At 40.1% G+C, this 17,329-nt stretch overlaps 1 protein-coding gene and 1 non-coding gene across 6 annotated transcripts in view; both read left to right on the top strand.

The window, feature by feature from the left end:
• UBN2 (ubinuclein 2) overlaps nucleotides 1-17,329 on the top strand; it is an 87,296-nt gene that overhangs the window by 541 nt on the left and 69,426 nt on the right. Inside the window, exons 1-2 of one of the 5 annotated variants that reach the window (XM_077850100.1) lie at nucleotides 180-1,014; nucleotides 5,482-5,574. In XM_077850100.1, coding sequence (XP_077706226.1) covers nucleotides 553-1,014; nucleotides 5,482-5,574 — 555 coding nt within the window. In that variant the 5' untranslated portion in view covers nucleotides 180-552. Of the gene's footprint in view, nucleotides 1-179; nucleotides 1,015-5,481; nucleotides 5,575-17,329 lie in introns of those variants that run through there. The other 4 variants (XM_077850098.1, XM_077850096.1, XM_077850097.1 and 1 more) reach the window with 4 other exon arrangements.
• LOC144285179 (U7 small nuclear RNA) lies at nucleotides 15,298-15,334 on the top strand. The gene has a single exon (XR_013353562.1). It is a non-coding gene; the product is annotated as a U7 small nuclear RNA (small nuclear RNA).

Genomic DNA, 17,329 nt, shown 5'->3' on the forward strand with positions numbered 1-17,329 from the left:
CGCGCACCCCGCTTGACAACCCGGGTCCCCTAGAGCCGAACGCGGGCGGTGTGTGCCGCACGGGCCCCTCGCGCGCGCCGCCGGCTTCCGGGTGCGCACGGGAAGCTCGGGAAACCCCAGACCCCTCCCTTTTAGGAAGGGCGCAGACGGCGTCTTCGTTTCCAAGGAAACCGGCCCTGCCACGACGTCACTTCCGCTGACCTGTCTGGACTCCAGACTGTTGGGAGGAAAAGAGGAAAACTGAGCCACGGCCACGACGGTGGACGCGAGCGTGTCCTGTCTGCGCATGCGCCCGCTCAGCGGCCTGCTTCTATTTATGTGGGGGATCCAACATGGCGGCCGCGGCGACCCTGGCGATGGCGGTGGAGCCCATCAGAACATAGTGGCGGGGAAGGGGGCCCGGTGCGCGCTCACGGTGGCGTCGGCAGAGACGACTGAGGGTGGTGGAGGGAAGAAAAGCGACGGGAAGCAAAAGGAAGGGCGGGCAGGCAAGCAACTCGGCGTAGAACCGAGCGCCGGCTCGAGCGAAGGCGGAGGGCCAGAACAGTGGGGATGGCGGAGCCACGCAGAGTAGCGTTTATTAGCCTGTCACCGGTGAGGCGGCGCGAGGCCGACTACCCGGGGGCCGACCGCGAGCCCGAGCACCCTCGCGAGCCCCCCCGGCTGGAGCCGGCCCGGGCGGAGCAGCCGGCCCCGCGGGAGGCTGCCCCCCGGGCGGACGCGCAGCCCCCGCCGCGGGAGAAGCCGCTCCCCCAGCGCGAGGTCAGCCGCGCCGAGCCGCCCATGTCGCTGCAGCGGGAGCCCCCGCGGCCCGAGCCGCCGCCGCCGCCGCCGCCGCCGCTCCCTCAGCTGCACTTGCCGCCGCCCCCGCCGCGGGAGTCGGCTTCGCGGGCCGAGCCGCCGCAGAGGCCGCCGAGGGAGACGGTGCGCCTGGAGCTGGTGCTCAAGGATCCCACCGACGAGAGCTGCGTGGAGTTCAGTTACCCGGAGCTGCTGCTGTGCGGAGAACAACGGGTACAGAAGATTCTCCCTCACCCCCCAGACCCTGGGAGCCTCAGGACGCGTCCGCCTTTACCAGTGGTTCGCACCTGCCGACGCCCGCTCCGCGCGTCTTGGGTCGCCTGGGAGGGTGGGCTGCAGGGCTGCAGGGCTGCAGGGCTGCAGGGCGCGGGGGCCGAGCGGGTGGACGAGTGCTGGGTGCTGCTTCCCCTCCCCCCCTGCTCCCCCGGGTCGGCTACGGCTCCCACCTGGCTCCGCCGACCACCCCCCCCACCCCCCGCCTCCCTCGTGCGCCCGCTCCGGAGGCCGCCCGGAGCCGGTTTTCCTCTGCGCCTTTCGAGACCTCAGAATTGACTCCTTTCTGCTCCCCACACTAAATTGGGGGCGGGGGGGGTGCTCTGCAAGCTACGTGGTTGGCTTTTCCTTGCGGAGCTCCAGCAGTCGTTCCAGTAGAAAAGAAGAAAAACCTTGGGGGACACGCCCCCCAATGCAAGCAGCGAGATAGTGTCACCCCTCCATGTCATCCTCTTCATCACTGTTTGTTATGGTTGGCGCCTGAGTTGTGCTTGCGTGCGTGGGCTGTTTCTCTTCTTTGAAGGGGTTTGAGAGTAAACGTCTTCAGACTGAAGATTCCACTGTAGGAATGATGAAGTGGGTTAGTTATTTGGTTCTTTTTCTCTCACGTTGGTATTGGTAAACCTATTTAGCTTTGTCTTCTCTATAGAGTTGTTGTTGTTGTTGTTTTTTAACTGTGATTGAATGGAAGGTGTCTTCTGCTTTATTGGCGCCGACCCATAATACTCCTATTTGAGTGTGTATCATTAGTTTATAGGTCCAAAAGCTGGAGGGTGTTGGTGTTGCACGGGCCGTTGTAATTTTTGGAGAATGATGGAAAAAAAAAACAAAACCAAAACAGGTTTGGCTTTTTAGGGACTGTCGAAAATACATAGGTATGCCTTCGATGGAACTAGTGAACAAGGGAGATAGGAGAGAGGTTTGTTGGTGATGGTCATTTTTATTATAGGTTTTGGTGGTATTTAGAAGTAAGAAAGAGAAACGTAAGAGAACAATTTCCTCTGTTGTTTAGAGATTATGCTCTTTATCAGGTGTTGCTTTAGCACAGGTCTAATGGATCCCAGAAGTCATTTGTTTTCACTCTCAACTATCTTTATAGTTGAATGAATGATTCTTTAGTTTAAAAATATGTTAAACAGTGTCCCTGGGTTTTGTTTATTTTAAGGCCAGTTAATCTTTTGATCATTATTTACAAATATTGTTGTGTGGTCAAATCAGTACTAAATGTTTGCAACCAAAATGACTTGTTAAGGGTAGAGATCATTTTGGCCATTTGCACAAACATTGTATCCTTCAGATTCACTCTAGTGCCCCTACTATTTATAAATGTGATGTTATTTCTTTTTTCCCCCCATAAGAATTTTGAAAACATTGGACCGGAGCATTTTTCAAATAAATTGTATTTGATCTCCTACTCTAAGTGAGTTTGCAGTTTTACTCCTTAACCTACTTCATAAATTGTGGATGAAAAGCATCATATTTGGGCAAAAGTACGTTATGGTAGCTAACATTTGCTGAATTCTTCCTGTGTGGTTGCTAGACACAGTTCTCAGTAAGGTACATGACTTATGGAATTTAGTCCAGCAGAGCTCCTGGAGGTAGGAACCATTATCCCCCCACCTAACAAATGAGGCTAGTGCACAAAGCGCGTAATTTTATTAGTACTTCTTTCCATACTAATACCAAATCTTAGTCAAACAAAATTTCTTAAAATTGTATAGTTTAAATGTAGAGGATCCTGCCAAAGTGAACTAAAATGAGAATTATGGTAGACATACAGAGATTTCTGTATGAACCTCTTTAATGCTATGATATTCATGCCATGATAAATTAATCATAGATATATGTTTAAATTATGATAAAAAAAGTTAATTTTGACACCCTGCCTTGTTAATCTAATAATCAGAATTACTAGTTTTATGTAACTAGTACATGAAAGATAAATAATTCAGTTTAATTTTTCTGTTTATACTATCAATTTAGGGTTATATTGGTCAAATTTTCTTATATATTCAGCCACATATTATTTGTTGCATTCTGGACAAAAAATACAATGCACATTTGTGACCTGAGTTTTGGCAGATTTATCTATGATTACTCCCAATGAACATATTTATTACATGAGGAATTATAGAAAACATTTCTCTAAACGAGGTTGTCATATTTCCATGAATGGAAATCCTGGTAGTAGAAACCAACAAAAAGCAAAATGAGATCAATAGAATTGATCTGCAGAATGGTGATTCTCAAATTTGGTTTTTCTTCCCCTCAAGGGAAGTCTAGTTATTTTTTTTTTTTTTTTAGTTATTTTTAAGGATGTTTAATATTTTCTAAATAGTCTAAATTTTGAGTTGTTGTAATTGAACAACTTATCACGTAACAGTTTAAATAGAAAGAGGGAAAGAGATCGTATAAAATAAAAAAGATTCTAAATTTTGAAATAGCCACCTTGAATCAGATTTTAGTTTATGTTATTGGTATAAATCTGTGACATGTGAATACCATCTATATTGGGATACATTTAAATCACCCCCCCTTCATAAATACAGAATAAACACTAAAACCTTGATGAACTGAATGCAGTCAGAATTCTTTGTGTACTCTTATTTTTTTTAATAATAAGGAAAAGCATAGTTAAATGAGCGTATGTTGGCAAAGTATGAAAAAAGCCCTTCTTGTCAGGTTTAAGGACACAGGTTAACTAAACCCTTAACCTTGTTACCTCTGTAGACTACTAAGCCCTGATTGAAGTGGTTCAAGATGATGACTGAGGCATTGCAATCATCTCTATCCTCAAAGATAATTTGTTTACCGTTTCTGGCTAAAGAGTAATAGTACAGAACTTAGAAATAAGTTCTGGCAGTAATTTGATAAGCAAGTAAATTTTGTTTAACTCTTAGTAAACCAGAGAATCCGTTAACCAGAATATCCACTTGTGAACATGATTAATTGAGCATTTACTATGAAAAGAAAAATAAGTTATTATAGTGCCAATGTAGTTAATACTATTAGAGAATTCTGGGCAATTATGTTGCTTGTCATACTGCATATTTTCAATAATGTGAAAGATCTGAGGATGGTGTTAATGAGTTAACATCAAAGGACAAAATTATTACAATGTTATTACCTGTGGATAGTTGATAATTTTGATATTTACTGATTTGCAGATAGTCATTTCACCTGAAAAATAGAAAGATTACTTAGAGCCTGGATTGTGGGTAGGGGTTTATTCCTTAAATCTGAGAGAAAAGTGAGTCACTTTTCTTAACTCTATTTTTATAGACTATCACTCGCTGGGCTGAAGGCAGCGCTTAACCCCTGAGCCACCAGGGCTGCCCCTCCCCCCCTTTTGAATTGAAAACGTCTATGTATAATGAAATGTGTCTGCTAAAATAGTAAACTTGAGTAAAGGACGTGATTTTTTTTTTGTTTGTTTTGGTAAATAGATGGTAAATGTGGGATCCTAGCTGTGTGTGTGGTTTTTTTAAAGCCATGTATTATGTTAAACTTTCATCCTCCCCCACTAGAAGGAAGCCACAGTAATGTAACTTTTTTGTTTGCAGGTTTCACTTTTCTTTCTTTTTTTTTTTTTAAGATTTTATTTATTTATTCATATTTATTTATTTATTCATGTGAGACACAGAGAGAGAGAGAGAGAGAGAGAGAAAGAGAGAGAGAGAGGCAGAGACACAGGCTGAGGGAAAAGCAGGGTCCATGCAGGGAACCCGAGGTGTGGGACTCGATCCTGGGTCTCCAGGATCACGCCCTGGGCTGAAGGCGGCCCCAAACCGCTGTGCCCCCCGGGCTGCCCAGCTTTCACTTTTCTAGCTTTGTTTAAAAGTAGTATGTACTCCCTGAATGAATATCCATGGACAAGAAGGATAGTGGTATAGATTGAGGTTTTGATGCTGAGCCTCACCAGAAGGCTGAAGCAGCTACAGATACCCGTGTGATATATAGCTCAGGGCAGATGATTCAGTGTTGATGCTGATTAATAACCTGGAGATTCTTTGAGAAGTATTTCCTGGCCAAAGCGGTTATCTTTGTTGGGAAGATCTCAAACTAGATTAATGAGTGGGATTTTCATTTTCACTTAATTTTCTTGGGGATTTTTTTTTTTTTTTGGTCTTTTTATTTTGGAGAGGGGTGACCACAGACCATTTTGTGAGAGGAGACTATTTGAATTGTTGAGTTCTTCACCACCGAAAAACTTGAGAATGTGTAAGAATCCATTAAAGCTGCAAGTGTTTTTCCTACAAACCAACATTTCTTTGTAGTTACTTTTAATGCTTCTAACTTACTTGTGTTAATATTTGGAAAATTTAACTCTTAAGTTTAAGGATATATTCAACTCTGGTTGAAGTAATATTAATACTTCTATTTCTTTTCCTATTTACTTTGAATCAGAAGAAGCCCATTCACACAGAAGACCCATTTAATGATGAACATCAAGAGAGGCAAGAAGTGGAAATGTTGGCTAAGAAGTTTGAAATGAAATATGTGAGTATAATATATTTGCATTTAGGTAATTTTACTTTATTGGCCTTTTTTTTTCTCTCGGTGACTGATTGGGAGGGCTTATAATATCCACTGCCCACTTTATTTTAGTCTCATAAATTGAATCCAAATAAATGGCTAGACAAAGATTCTGATAGGTTTGTGATGGCTATAATAGTAGCCATCATTTATTGTACTCCTTCTAGAGTCCAGGCAGCTTGCTTAACATATATTATCTCCCATTGTTATAGTAAAACTACATTATTAAGTAATATTGACCATATTTAACCCATGAAGAAACTGATGCTCTGAGTTCAAGGTTACACAGTGGCAAGAACCAGGCTGTTTAGCCAGATCTGCCTGGCTCTAATCTTTTGCCTTTTCTACTGCCATTGAGAAGGCTATTTTAATGCCTTTGGTGTAGTAGTTCTCAAGCCTTCCTGCCTCATTAGAGTTTAAGAGAATGAATGTGTGTATTTCTAGGATACACATTTCTGGGAGCAGAATCAATCAGTAGCAGCATGACATTTCTTTGAAAGTGTCTTATTTACCTTAAAAATTCATGTACATTTTACATTCTATGCCATAAACAGATTGATATTTGTTTTAATATAAAAGTAAATTCTGATTACCTGATTGTGAAGTTGCTTAACATTTTTCTCACATTTTTCTGGTATAATTGAGATTATAGGAAATCTCTCTCCCTCCCCATGTTTATCCTATGGTTTTACTCCATGGCCACTTTGCTAAAACATAACTCAAGAAAAGCAAGACACCTTCTGGTTCTTCTGTGATGAGCATTGGAAAGTATCTCACAGAAATAGGAGGTCAGCTTACACTGGCTCTGTCGTTCATGTCATCCTCCAGATGCAACTGGGATCTTGGTTGACAGTTGTTGGCTCCTTGTGCTAATGAATAATCTGTTTGGGGTCAGGGAAATATATGAAAATACTTTGGAATGTGAGTCACTGTGTGGGCCATACTTGACCACCAACATATTGTCCTTTGAGGAAATTATTTAATCTTTTCAGACCATGGTTTTCTTTTTTTGAATATTTTTCGAGGCTCCTTCTGGCTTTATATTCTGTGACTATATGATAATTTTAGGGATGGACTTGTGGGTGTTTTGATGGAAAGAATAGCAAAAATTGTTACTTAAACTGTAGTGTTTAATTACAATATAATGTTCTCAAATTAGAAATCCTAACATACTGTGGCTTTTTTTTTTTTAAGATTTTTATTTTTATTTATTTATTTATTTTTAAAGATTTTATTTATTCATGAGAGAGAGAGAGAGAGAGAGAGGCGGAAATACAGGCAGAGGGAAAAGCAGGCTCCATGCAAGGAGCCTGATGTGGGATTCGATCCCGGGTCTTCAGGATCAGGCCCTGGACTGTAGGCGGTGCTAAACCGCTGAGCCACCCGGGCTGCCCGAAGATTTTTATTTTTAAGTAATCTATACACCCAGTGTGGGGCTTGAACTCACAACCCCAAGATCAAGAGTTGCATGCTTTACTGACTGAGCCAGCCAGGCACCCCTATGGCTTTGTTTTACAAGTTAATACATTGGTTAAATTTAATGTTTTAACCAGGCAATGTATTTACATGGTTCAGAACTCAAAAGTTATGGAATGAAAAATCTTTCATTCTGTTGTTCACCTACATAATCTCACTTCCTAGAGGCATGTAACGTTTTTTGGGGTCCTTCAGAGATATTTTATGTATATACATATATTACCCCCAGCCCCCACATCTCTTTTTACATATATTACAGAATATACAATTCTACTCTTTGCTTTTTTCAGGTACTCTAATTTGGAGATTTTTTTTTCATATCAGTACAAAGAGAGTTTTATTTTTTTTTATTTTATTTTTTTTAGGGCTTCATGGTATTCCATTGTATGGACATACCACAATTTATTTAACCAGTTCCAAAATGATCTGAGTCCTTTCCAAAAATTTGCTCTTATAAATAGTGCTACACTAAATTACTTTGTAGCATGGCATTTCACACATTTGCAAGTTTATCTGTTGGACAGATTCCCAGAAGTAGGATTTTTTAGGTCAAAAGATTTATGTGTTTATTTAGTTTGGGTATATATTACGAGTTTCTAGTTACCAATTTCCATTCTCTCCAGCACTACATTAGAGTACTTAATTTTGCATAGGTTATGAAACTACGGATTAGAATTGTCCTTCACAAATGGAAAAATTCCTAGCATATGATCCTATAAGTGTTGTGACTCAGTATATGATGTATTGCCTCAGAGTTAGCATTAAATATTTTTGGGGAGGGGCAGCCTGGATGGCTCAGTGATTTAGCGCCACCTTCAGCCCAGGGCGTGATCCTGGAGACCCAGGATTGAGTCCCATGTCAGGCTCCCTGCATGGAGCCTGCTTTTCTCTCTGCCCATATTTCTGCCTCTCTCTCTCTCTTCTGTGTTTCTCATGAATAAATAAATAAAATCTTAAAAAAATATATATTTTTGAGGAGCCTTTGGATGGTACTTGGCATGGAAAAACCAATGTTCTGAAGAGGTTGGTTGATGTGTAAAATTGAGTTCCAAATAACTGGGATATCTCCAGGTACTGTCATTGTGCAGGGATAAAATGTTGCTCTTGTTATCTGTATTTGCTCTCTTGATTTTTATTTTACTCACTGTCTTGTTTTCATTCTAAGTGGAGGATTTAAAATGTCTTACCTTATGAAGCTTTTATGCCCTATGCATATTACAGATATTAAATATGTGTATTATAGCAAATTATTTGGACTCTTGTAAGAAAATCATCAAGCTAAAAGTGACCTGAGAGAAGACACCTCATTCAGCTCTAGGCTCTGGGCTGTCACAAAAGATCACTCCTAAACAACAAAGATTTTTTGGTGTTCAGAGGTAGCAAATTCAGATGTCTATGTCTGTTTATACTTATGCATATATTATATGTATATGTAAATTTTAAATAAAGAAACTTTTAAATATTGTATGTAAAATCTTGTAAAATGTTAACCCACTCAGGTAACATTTCCCTTAAAAAAATATTTTTTTGCAGTGACAAAAAGAGGTCTCAATTCTTGGAGGTTTATAAAACATAAAACTGGCCACCTTCTCTTCTTACTTTTGTTTCCTTCATGTTATAATTTAGATGTCTTTATCATTATTTCTGAAATTCACTTAAGGTCACTTCTAGTTCTTTGTTTTTTGGAACAAGAGGTATAGTTTTTTGTATAAATAATAAAGTAAGCATTTGTATTGAATGTACAAAGGGGCATGATACTTGCCCTCTCCTGGAACTTTCAAAATATTTGGGAAGATGAGACATATATATGACACACAAATGTACTACTGAACAGTAGTGTGTAGTGCCTATGGAATCGAATGACGGGAGATTTGAAAGTGAGCAGAAGGGCCAGTTCCATTCTTGAAATTGGAAGGAATTTTAGAGACTTTGGTCTCATTGAATGGATTCTTCCAGTCTCCTGTGGAACCACATTTCTCTGTAATCCCTGGAATAGCTTTCCTATCCTTTGTAGGATATCGAGTGGATAAGAGGCAGCAACAATGTATTGAAGGGGAAGGAGCACAGGATTATGAGTTAGCACAGCTGGATTCTGCTCCTGTCTTTGCCATACTAACTAGCTGGGTGACCTTAGTGAAGGCTCTTGGCGTCTTTATGCTTTGGTATCTGTGAGGGGAAAACAAGATCTGCCTAGCCAACTTTATATTTATAGCATGGGTTTTGTCAACGTCAGATGAAAAAATAGATTTTTAATGTTGGAAATATTTAAAGTGCTATCTAAATATGAAATGATATTTAAACATATCGAATGATATTAAACATATCACTCTTGCAGAGAACTGCTCCATCTTATTCTGTAGATGTCATAAATTCTTTTTAACATAAACATGTATGGGATTTTCAAACTCTATTAACTACTCTGCTGATTTTGATTTTTTTTAGTTCAGGCATTCTGTTCCAAATGGCCTTTATGTTTAGTCCTTCAATCACTGTTTACAGGTTTACTAGGGTCGTCTTAAAAGACCATAATACACATTATTTGGAATCCTTTAAGATAATCATTGAGCCAAAAGTGGCCTGGGAGAGGATACTTTGTCTAGTGCTAGGTTCTCACAAAAGATCATTCTTAAACAATCACTGAAGATTGTTATTGACCATAGTTTACTGTAGTTCAGGAGTAGCAAATTCAGATGTCCCCAGCATGTCCACTGAAGCATCGGTAAAGCAGGCCAGGTAGGTGGACCATGAAGCTGGAGGATTGTCTGAAATAGGAAACAGGTGCTATTCAGCTTCAGCCCTTGTCACTTCACAGGGACCTGAGCTTAGGGTTGCCGGATCTTTACATTTCTCCAAAGAAGGCTGAAATCTGGATATTCCTCTTTCTTTTCTTACTTTTAAATGTTGGCTTCTGGTTAAAACACCTGCTTGACGAAACAAAACATCTGTGGGGCACATCCAGCTCTCAAGTCCTAGTTGGAGGCATTGGTATACTTCACCACTTTTTTTCTAATTTATTTAATTCATCAGTCCATCTACCCTTACATTCTTTCTGCCTCTTCTTTTCTGTGAATCGGAGGGGTTGGAACAAGTGGGAGGGCTTGCCATTTCCATTGTGGAGGAGGATGCATTTGCAGGATGTTTCAGAGAACTGAGCAAGTTAAACTCCATTGGGGGTTTTCAGATACAAATCTGATTCCCTGAGGGGTGGCTGGGTCTATAAGTGATGTTAGCAATGAATTGAGTGGTTTTTGGAAAGCGTGGAGGCAAGTTTATGGGATTCTTGTGGTCTTGAGTATGTGTAGCTGTTGGCAAGTGCTGGAGAGGAGTTGTGTGAAGTGGAAAAGGCCATCACTCATGGGAGAAGGAAGGAGAATTGTGGAGTTTGGGACGTATCTTTTCACTTGTAGCAATTGCTTGGGGAAGGAGGATTGAGACAGTTTTGGTAGTTGAAATGCAGTAATAGAAATTATAGGGAGTGTAAAATTATAAAAATAGCACCCTGTATTGAATTGTGTGTTTTTTCCCTCTATCTTGTTTTTATTGCCTTGTCTTGTTCCCCTTATGTTACTCTCCAGGTAATGTGACAATGCATGTTCAGCATCAGTTGCTACATATTTTCTTGGGAAAAGCAATAGAACTATTCGGTACTTAATTTTACCTCGAGTATTCTAAGTTGGTTATTGTACATAAATCTTATTTCAGAGCTAAGTCCAACTTTGAACACTTTTCTATAGGCTCCAAATTTTTCTTGTTGGTTACTATAGGAAGGAAGTATGATACAGGTTAAAGAGGCTTGTGTTCTTTTCCTCATTAGCAATTTTTTTTTTTTTTTAAGATTTTAAAATTTATTAACGGGAAACAGAGAGAGAGTCAGAGACCTAGGCAGAGGAAGAAGCAGGCTCCCTCCAGGAAGCCTGATGCGGGACTCAATCTCAGGACCCCAGGATCATGACCTGAGCCAAAGGCAGACGCTCACCCACTGAGCCCCCCAGGTGCCCCCTCATTGGCAATTTTAAGTCTCCCAATGTTTAAGGTAAAAATCCTACTTTGCTGAATATCCTCAATTTCTAACTCAATCTTTAGATGGTTTCTAGATTGTGTATGCATTTTCTGAGGCCATATAATACCGTACAGATCAGCGAATGCTGTTCGCTTTGATGAGTATAGGCTTCTTCTCTAAGCCATCTCGGGCATAGGATAACCTGTGGTGGTTGGAAGATTTCTTTTGTGATTTTTCTGTTACTCCAGCTATCTTGAAAGATCATGCTATTCTGGAATTGGATATAAACCAAATAATCTAAATGAAAGTGCATAGCACAATATCTGGTGCTTAGCAGGGGCTCAGCTAAGACTGTTTGCATCTGAATGACCCATGGAATAGGAAGGCATGTAGTCTGCCAAGCATTTATTAGCATTTCTAAAATCACATTATGACTTTAAAATTTGCTTACTTTACCATATAGACTTTGAATACCACATTTTTTTTGCTTCATTCTTTGTGATTTTGGACTCTCAGAGCCCTAGTAGCTTTGTATTTATTTTAAGAGGGAGAATAAAGGTAGATTTCATGTATAAAAGTAATTCTGAGCAGTCTTATAAAGCAGTTGAAAAAAAAATAAAGCAGTTCAAATGGAGTTAATAAACTTTTTAATAAAATATATGAAAAATCTTGATTTTTCTTGTACGGCCTTTTTTTTTTTTTTTTTTTTAAGATTTTATTTATTCATGGGAAACACAGAGAAGAGAGGCAGAGACCTAGGCAGAGGAAGAAGCCACCCAGGAGTCCCTGCTTCGTAACCTTTTAAAACAAACTGAGGTTGGGGTTCTTAAATACAGGGCAAGGGGGATCCCTGGGTGGCTCAGCAGTTTAGCGCCTGCCTTTGGCCCAGGGCGGGATCTTGGAGTCCCGGGATCAAGTCCCACATTGGGCTCCCTGCATGGAGCCTGCTTCTCCCTCTGCTTGTGTCTCTGCCTCTCTCTCTCCCTCTCTGTGTGTCTGTCATGAATAAATAAATAAAATCCCTGCTCCTGTGTCTCTGCCTCTCTCTCTATCATAAATAAATAAACAAACAAACAAATAAATACATCAATTAATCTATATCTATCTATCTATCTATCTATCTATCTATCTATCTATCTATCTATCATCTATTTATCTTTAAATACAGGGCAAGGGGCAGCCCCGGTGGCTCAGCAGTTTAGTGCCGCCTTCAGCCCAGGGCCGGATCCTGGAGACCCGGGATCGAGTCCCACATCCGGCTCCCTGCATGGAGCCTGCTTCTCCCTCTGCTTGTGTCTCTGCCTCTCTCTCTCCCTCTCTGTGTGTCTGTCATGAATAAATAAATAAAATCTTTAAAAAAAAAGAAACATTAAAAAAATAAATATAGGGCAAGGAAGAACTCTTTTTTTTTTTTTTTTTTAAGGAAGAACTCTTAAGTAATAGTTTTCTCTGTTGCAGTTACCAGTGGTAATCGTGTGACATGACATGCCCTTTCAGTACCTTGGCCTCTGAGTTAAACAAATTCTCTTCAACTTCCTTAAATCCATTAGGAATGATCGAGAATCAGCAGTTTTAGGCTATTTGGAAGGAAGGCCCTATATCCTAAGTCGTGATTAAAGAAATCTGTTTACACTGTATCTGTGCAGTTAAGTCAGCTCTTGCCTGTCTTTCTACTGACTTAAATTTCCCTTTTTTTCTATTGGTAGGTTAAGGAAATCAAAAGAAATGGAAAAGGATAAGGTTGTGACTGGGCTAGACAAATAGGGAAGCTTGGTAACCAAGAAATATTTTCTTCTCAGTTATAAGACTGGAGTCTTAGCATCAGTGTCATGCTTCCTCTGTCTTCCATAGGTAATGAATGTTGCTTATTAGTTAGGTTTCTTATTACTTGGAGGCAACTAGGAGGGAAGTGAGGGAGGGTCCTGTGCTAAGAACATCTTGTTTGTTTTCTAGCTTAGTATTATAGTGTAATGAGACAGCATTGGCTTGAAACACTGATTATCAGGTTAAACAGGTACTAATGATTCAGTAAGTCATTTTCTTCTGAGTCATAGTAAACTAGTGCCCTAGGGGAGTAGATTTAAATGGGGTTCTTCATTTTAGGTGTAGCAAAACTCAAAAGGTGTTTTTTTTTTTTTTTTTAATTCAGAAAATAAACTTTGTGTTTTTATCGTAGGCATTTATCATGTAAACTGTGAAGCATCAACAACTGCAAAGGTTCAGGGAGTTTATCAAGTAAGACTGATTCTGTTGCAGGGAGTCTCCTTGCTAAGGCTGCTGGAAAAGAGACCAGTTCAAAATAGGCCTAATGGGGAGGACACTATAATATAATCTTTTGACAATCTATCTTGAGTTCCTTAAGTGAAATTTTATTTTATTTTAAAGATTTCATTTATTTATTCATGAGAGAGAGAGAGAGAGAGAGACACAGGCAGAGGGAGAAGCAGGCTCCATGCAGGAAGCCCGATATGGGATTCGATCCTCAGACCTGGGACCACACCCTGAGCCAAAGGCAGACACCCAACCACTGAGCCACCCAGGCGTCCCAAAGTGAAATTTTAATATTTGTGAATTGTCTTTTTGGCAGCTCTCCATTTGGTTCCAGTTTATACCATTTGCATATCACTGGACTTGAGCACCATTAGGGAACTAGAGAACTAGAGAGTGGAAAATAAAAAAGAAGAGGTAAGGCAGAGAGGGCGAGCCAAGGGAGATGAGTTTCCAAGAAGGCCAGAAGAATGAGGAAAAGTAAATTGAGGCCAGAAAACTGTACTGTGATGGCCTCTTTGATGAAGGAAGGAACTGGGATGTGCCTGACAATAAATGCTTTGGCAGAAAGCCATAGGTAGAGGAAAGACTATTTAACCCTGGCTAATGGGAAGGGATTTAAGAAAGAGCTACTCAGTTGTGAGTTTGTCAAATACAGCTTGTCCAAAGGACAAGGAAGCAGAACCATATAAGGAGTGAAAACCCAAATGGTATTGAACATTGGGTGGTCCACACCTAAGAAAATTTTTTTTTCTTTTTTAAAAGATTTTATTTATTTATTCATGAGAGACCAGAGAGAGAGGCAGAGACACAGGCAGAGGGAGAAGCAGGCTCTTCCCCATGGGGAGCCCAATGTGGGACTTGATCTCCGAGCTGAAGGCAGACTCTCAGCTACCCAGGCGCCTCAGAAAGTAAAATTCTTGAACAGATAATACATGTACTTAACAAAAACTCAAAAGATACAAAAGAAATATGTCAAGTAAATCTCCCTCCTATTCCTGACTCCTAGCTAACCATTTCCCTCCTTAGAGATAATCACTGAGTTTCCTTTCCTAGAGATGTATTTCTGTATTTACATATTTCATAGATTTTGTTCATTGTAAAAGAATATATAAATACAGATAAACAGAAGAAAATAAAAATCACCTAATCACCTATAATCCCACTGCCAGGCATAACCAGTTGGATGTGTAGCCTTTCAGGGCTTTTGAAAATGCTTTTATGCTTATGAATGTGCTCTTTTTTTTTTTGAATGTGCTCTCTTGCACTTACAACATTATTTTTAACCATTCAGGTAACACATGGATACATTCTTGTTATTAAAAACAAATTTGAGGGGATCCCTGGGTGGCTCAACGGTTTGGCGCCTGCCTTTGGCCCAGGGCGCAATCCTGGAGTTCGGGGATCGAGTCCCGTGTTGGGCTCCTGGCATGGAGCCTGCTTCTCCCTCTGCCTGTTTCTCTGCCTCTCTCTCTCTTTCTCTAAAATAAATAAAATAAATAAAATAAAATAAAATAAAATAAAATAAAATAAAATAAAATAAAATAAAATAAAAACAAAACAAATTTGAGGGCAGCCCAGATGCTCAGCGGTTTAGCGCCACCTTTGGCCCAGAGCATTATCCTGGGGACCTGGGATCGAGTCCAGCATCAGGCTTCCTGAATGGGGACTGCTTCTCCCTCTGCCTGTGTCTCTACCTCTCTCTCTCTCTCTCTCTCTCATGAATAAATAAATAAAATTTAAAAAATAATAAAAACAAATTTGAGGGACACCTGGGTGGCTCAGCGGTTGAACACCTGCCTTCGGCCCAGGGTATGATCCTGGAGTCCCGGGATCGAGTCCCACATTGGGCTCCCTGCACGGAGCCTGCTTCTGTCTCTATGTCTCTGCCTCTCTCTCTCTGTCTCTCATGAATAAATAAAATCTTTAAAAAATTTTTTTTGAAGTGTTTCAGCTCTTTTAGAATTTGTCCAGAAACCAGGTTTTCCAGTTTCTACCAAAGGAAAAATAATTTTTCAAGTAATACATATTAAACCAAAATCTCTTTCATTACACCTCCAATTATATCCCTTCCCAATTGGTAAAAACCATGGTTCTCTGCTTGCTAGAATTCTTTGAGCATTTTATATTACATCTATAGGCATATGCTGCTATGGTGTGTTTTTCATAAATGACATCCTACTGTTTATATGAGAATTAAAAAAGCAAGATCTTGTTATTTTAATGTTATCTCCACAATTACCAGTTAGTTTGAACACTTTCAAAAGCTTGATGAATATTAACTTCTGTAAATAGCCTGAACTATACATAGTATTTGGTATACTGCTTTTGTTGCCTTCTATATTATTAAATATTCTTTACCACATTATTTTAAAGTGGCTGTTAACATTGAATGCATGTGTCATAGTATATGTAATTTATACCTTTGTTATTGTTATGATACTATAATTGATAATGCTTGGTGAAGATCTTATACTTGTAAAACCCTTTTTTTGAGAAGGATTGTTAGTGAGATTAATACTATTACTGCTAAGTAAAGCTTTAGCCATTTTGTTTACTATCATTGATTCACATTTACTTAATTAGCCATTTTATTGCATATATTAGATTATGGACTCATAACTATTAATAACAGCTACACTTGCTTGTGGTAACCGCTGATCACCTCAGCTAGACTTAAATGTTCCTAAATCTTTCTAGTTATGCATGAGTTATTTGTACTTCTGCATATGTATGATTGTTCCCATTTCTTTTTTTTTTTTTTTTTTTGACAAATACCCACCATTTGCTTCGACGTGGATGGAACTGGAGGGTATTTTTTTTTTTTTAATTTTATTTATTTATGATAGTCATACACAGAGAGAGAGAGAGGCAGAGACACAGGCAGAGGGAGAAGCAGGCTCCATGCACCGGAAGCCCGACGTGGGACTCGATCCCGGGTCTCCAGGATCGCGCCCTGGGCCAAAGGCAGGCGCCAAACCGCTGCGCCACCCAGGGATCCCTGTTCCCATTTCAACAGAACCTATTTGTATTTTAGTTTTCCCTGGTTAAGTCTTATAGGCAGCTTGCTGTGCCTAGACAAAAAAATGTTAGAGCAGGAAAAGATTTTGATTTTAAATAGCAAGCATCAAGGAGAAAAGTTTTAAAACTTACTAGCTGGGAAGGGTGGGAGACCTCAGAGAGGAGTAAGAGATTATTCCCGATGAGGAGGCAGAGGAAAGATAAGCTTAAGATTGAATTGATCAAAATGTTCACCTTGGAAAATTACAAGAAAAAGTTGGAAAGGTAGTTTATTTATTTTTTTTAAGATTTATTTATTCATGGGATCCCTGGGTGGCGCAGTGGTTTGGCGCCTGCCTTTGGCCCAGGGCGTGATCCTGGAGACCCGGGATCGAATCCCACGTCGGGCTCCCGGTGCATGGAGCCTGCTTCTCCCTCTGCCTGTGTCTCTGCCTCTCTCTCTCTCTCTCTGTGACTATCATAAAAAATAAATAAATAAATATTTAAAAAAAAAAGATTTATTTATTCATGAGAGACACACAGAAAGAGGCAGAGACATAGGCAGAGGGAGAAGCAGGCTCCCTGTGGGGAGCCCAATATGGGACTCGATTTCAGTACCCCAGGATCATGTCCTGAGCTGAAGGCAGATGTTCAACCACTGAGCCACCTAGGTGCCCCTGGAAAGGTAGTTTAAATCAACATGTGCAAGGCACTTAATGACATATTAAGGGTTTTGGATTTATTTTATAATAGCTGGGATGCTTTTGAAGCATTTTGGGCAGGGGAATGATACGAAATGGTATTTTAGAAATATTAATTAGATGATATTATGCAGGATAAATTAGGATAAGTGAGGGAAGAGAGCTAATTAAAGCATTTGATACGTTTAAATGAAAAACAATGGCCAACATTATGGATAGCAGTGGCAGGTGGAATGGAAAGGAAGTTGTAGATGTGAATATTCACTTGAACAAA

Source organism: Canis aureus, chromosome 15 (genome assembly GCF_053574225.1).
Source record: "Canis aureus isolate CA01 chromosome 15, VMU_Caureus_v.1.0, whole genome shotgun sequence".
Classification (NCBI taxonomy): Eukaryota; Metazoa; Chordata; class Mammalia; order Carnivora; family Canidae; genus Canis; species Canis aureus.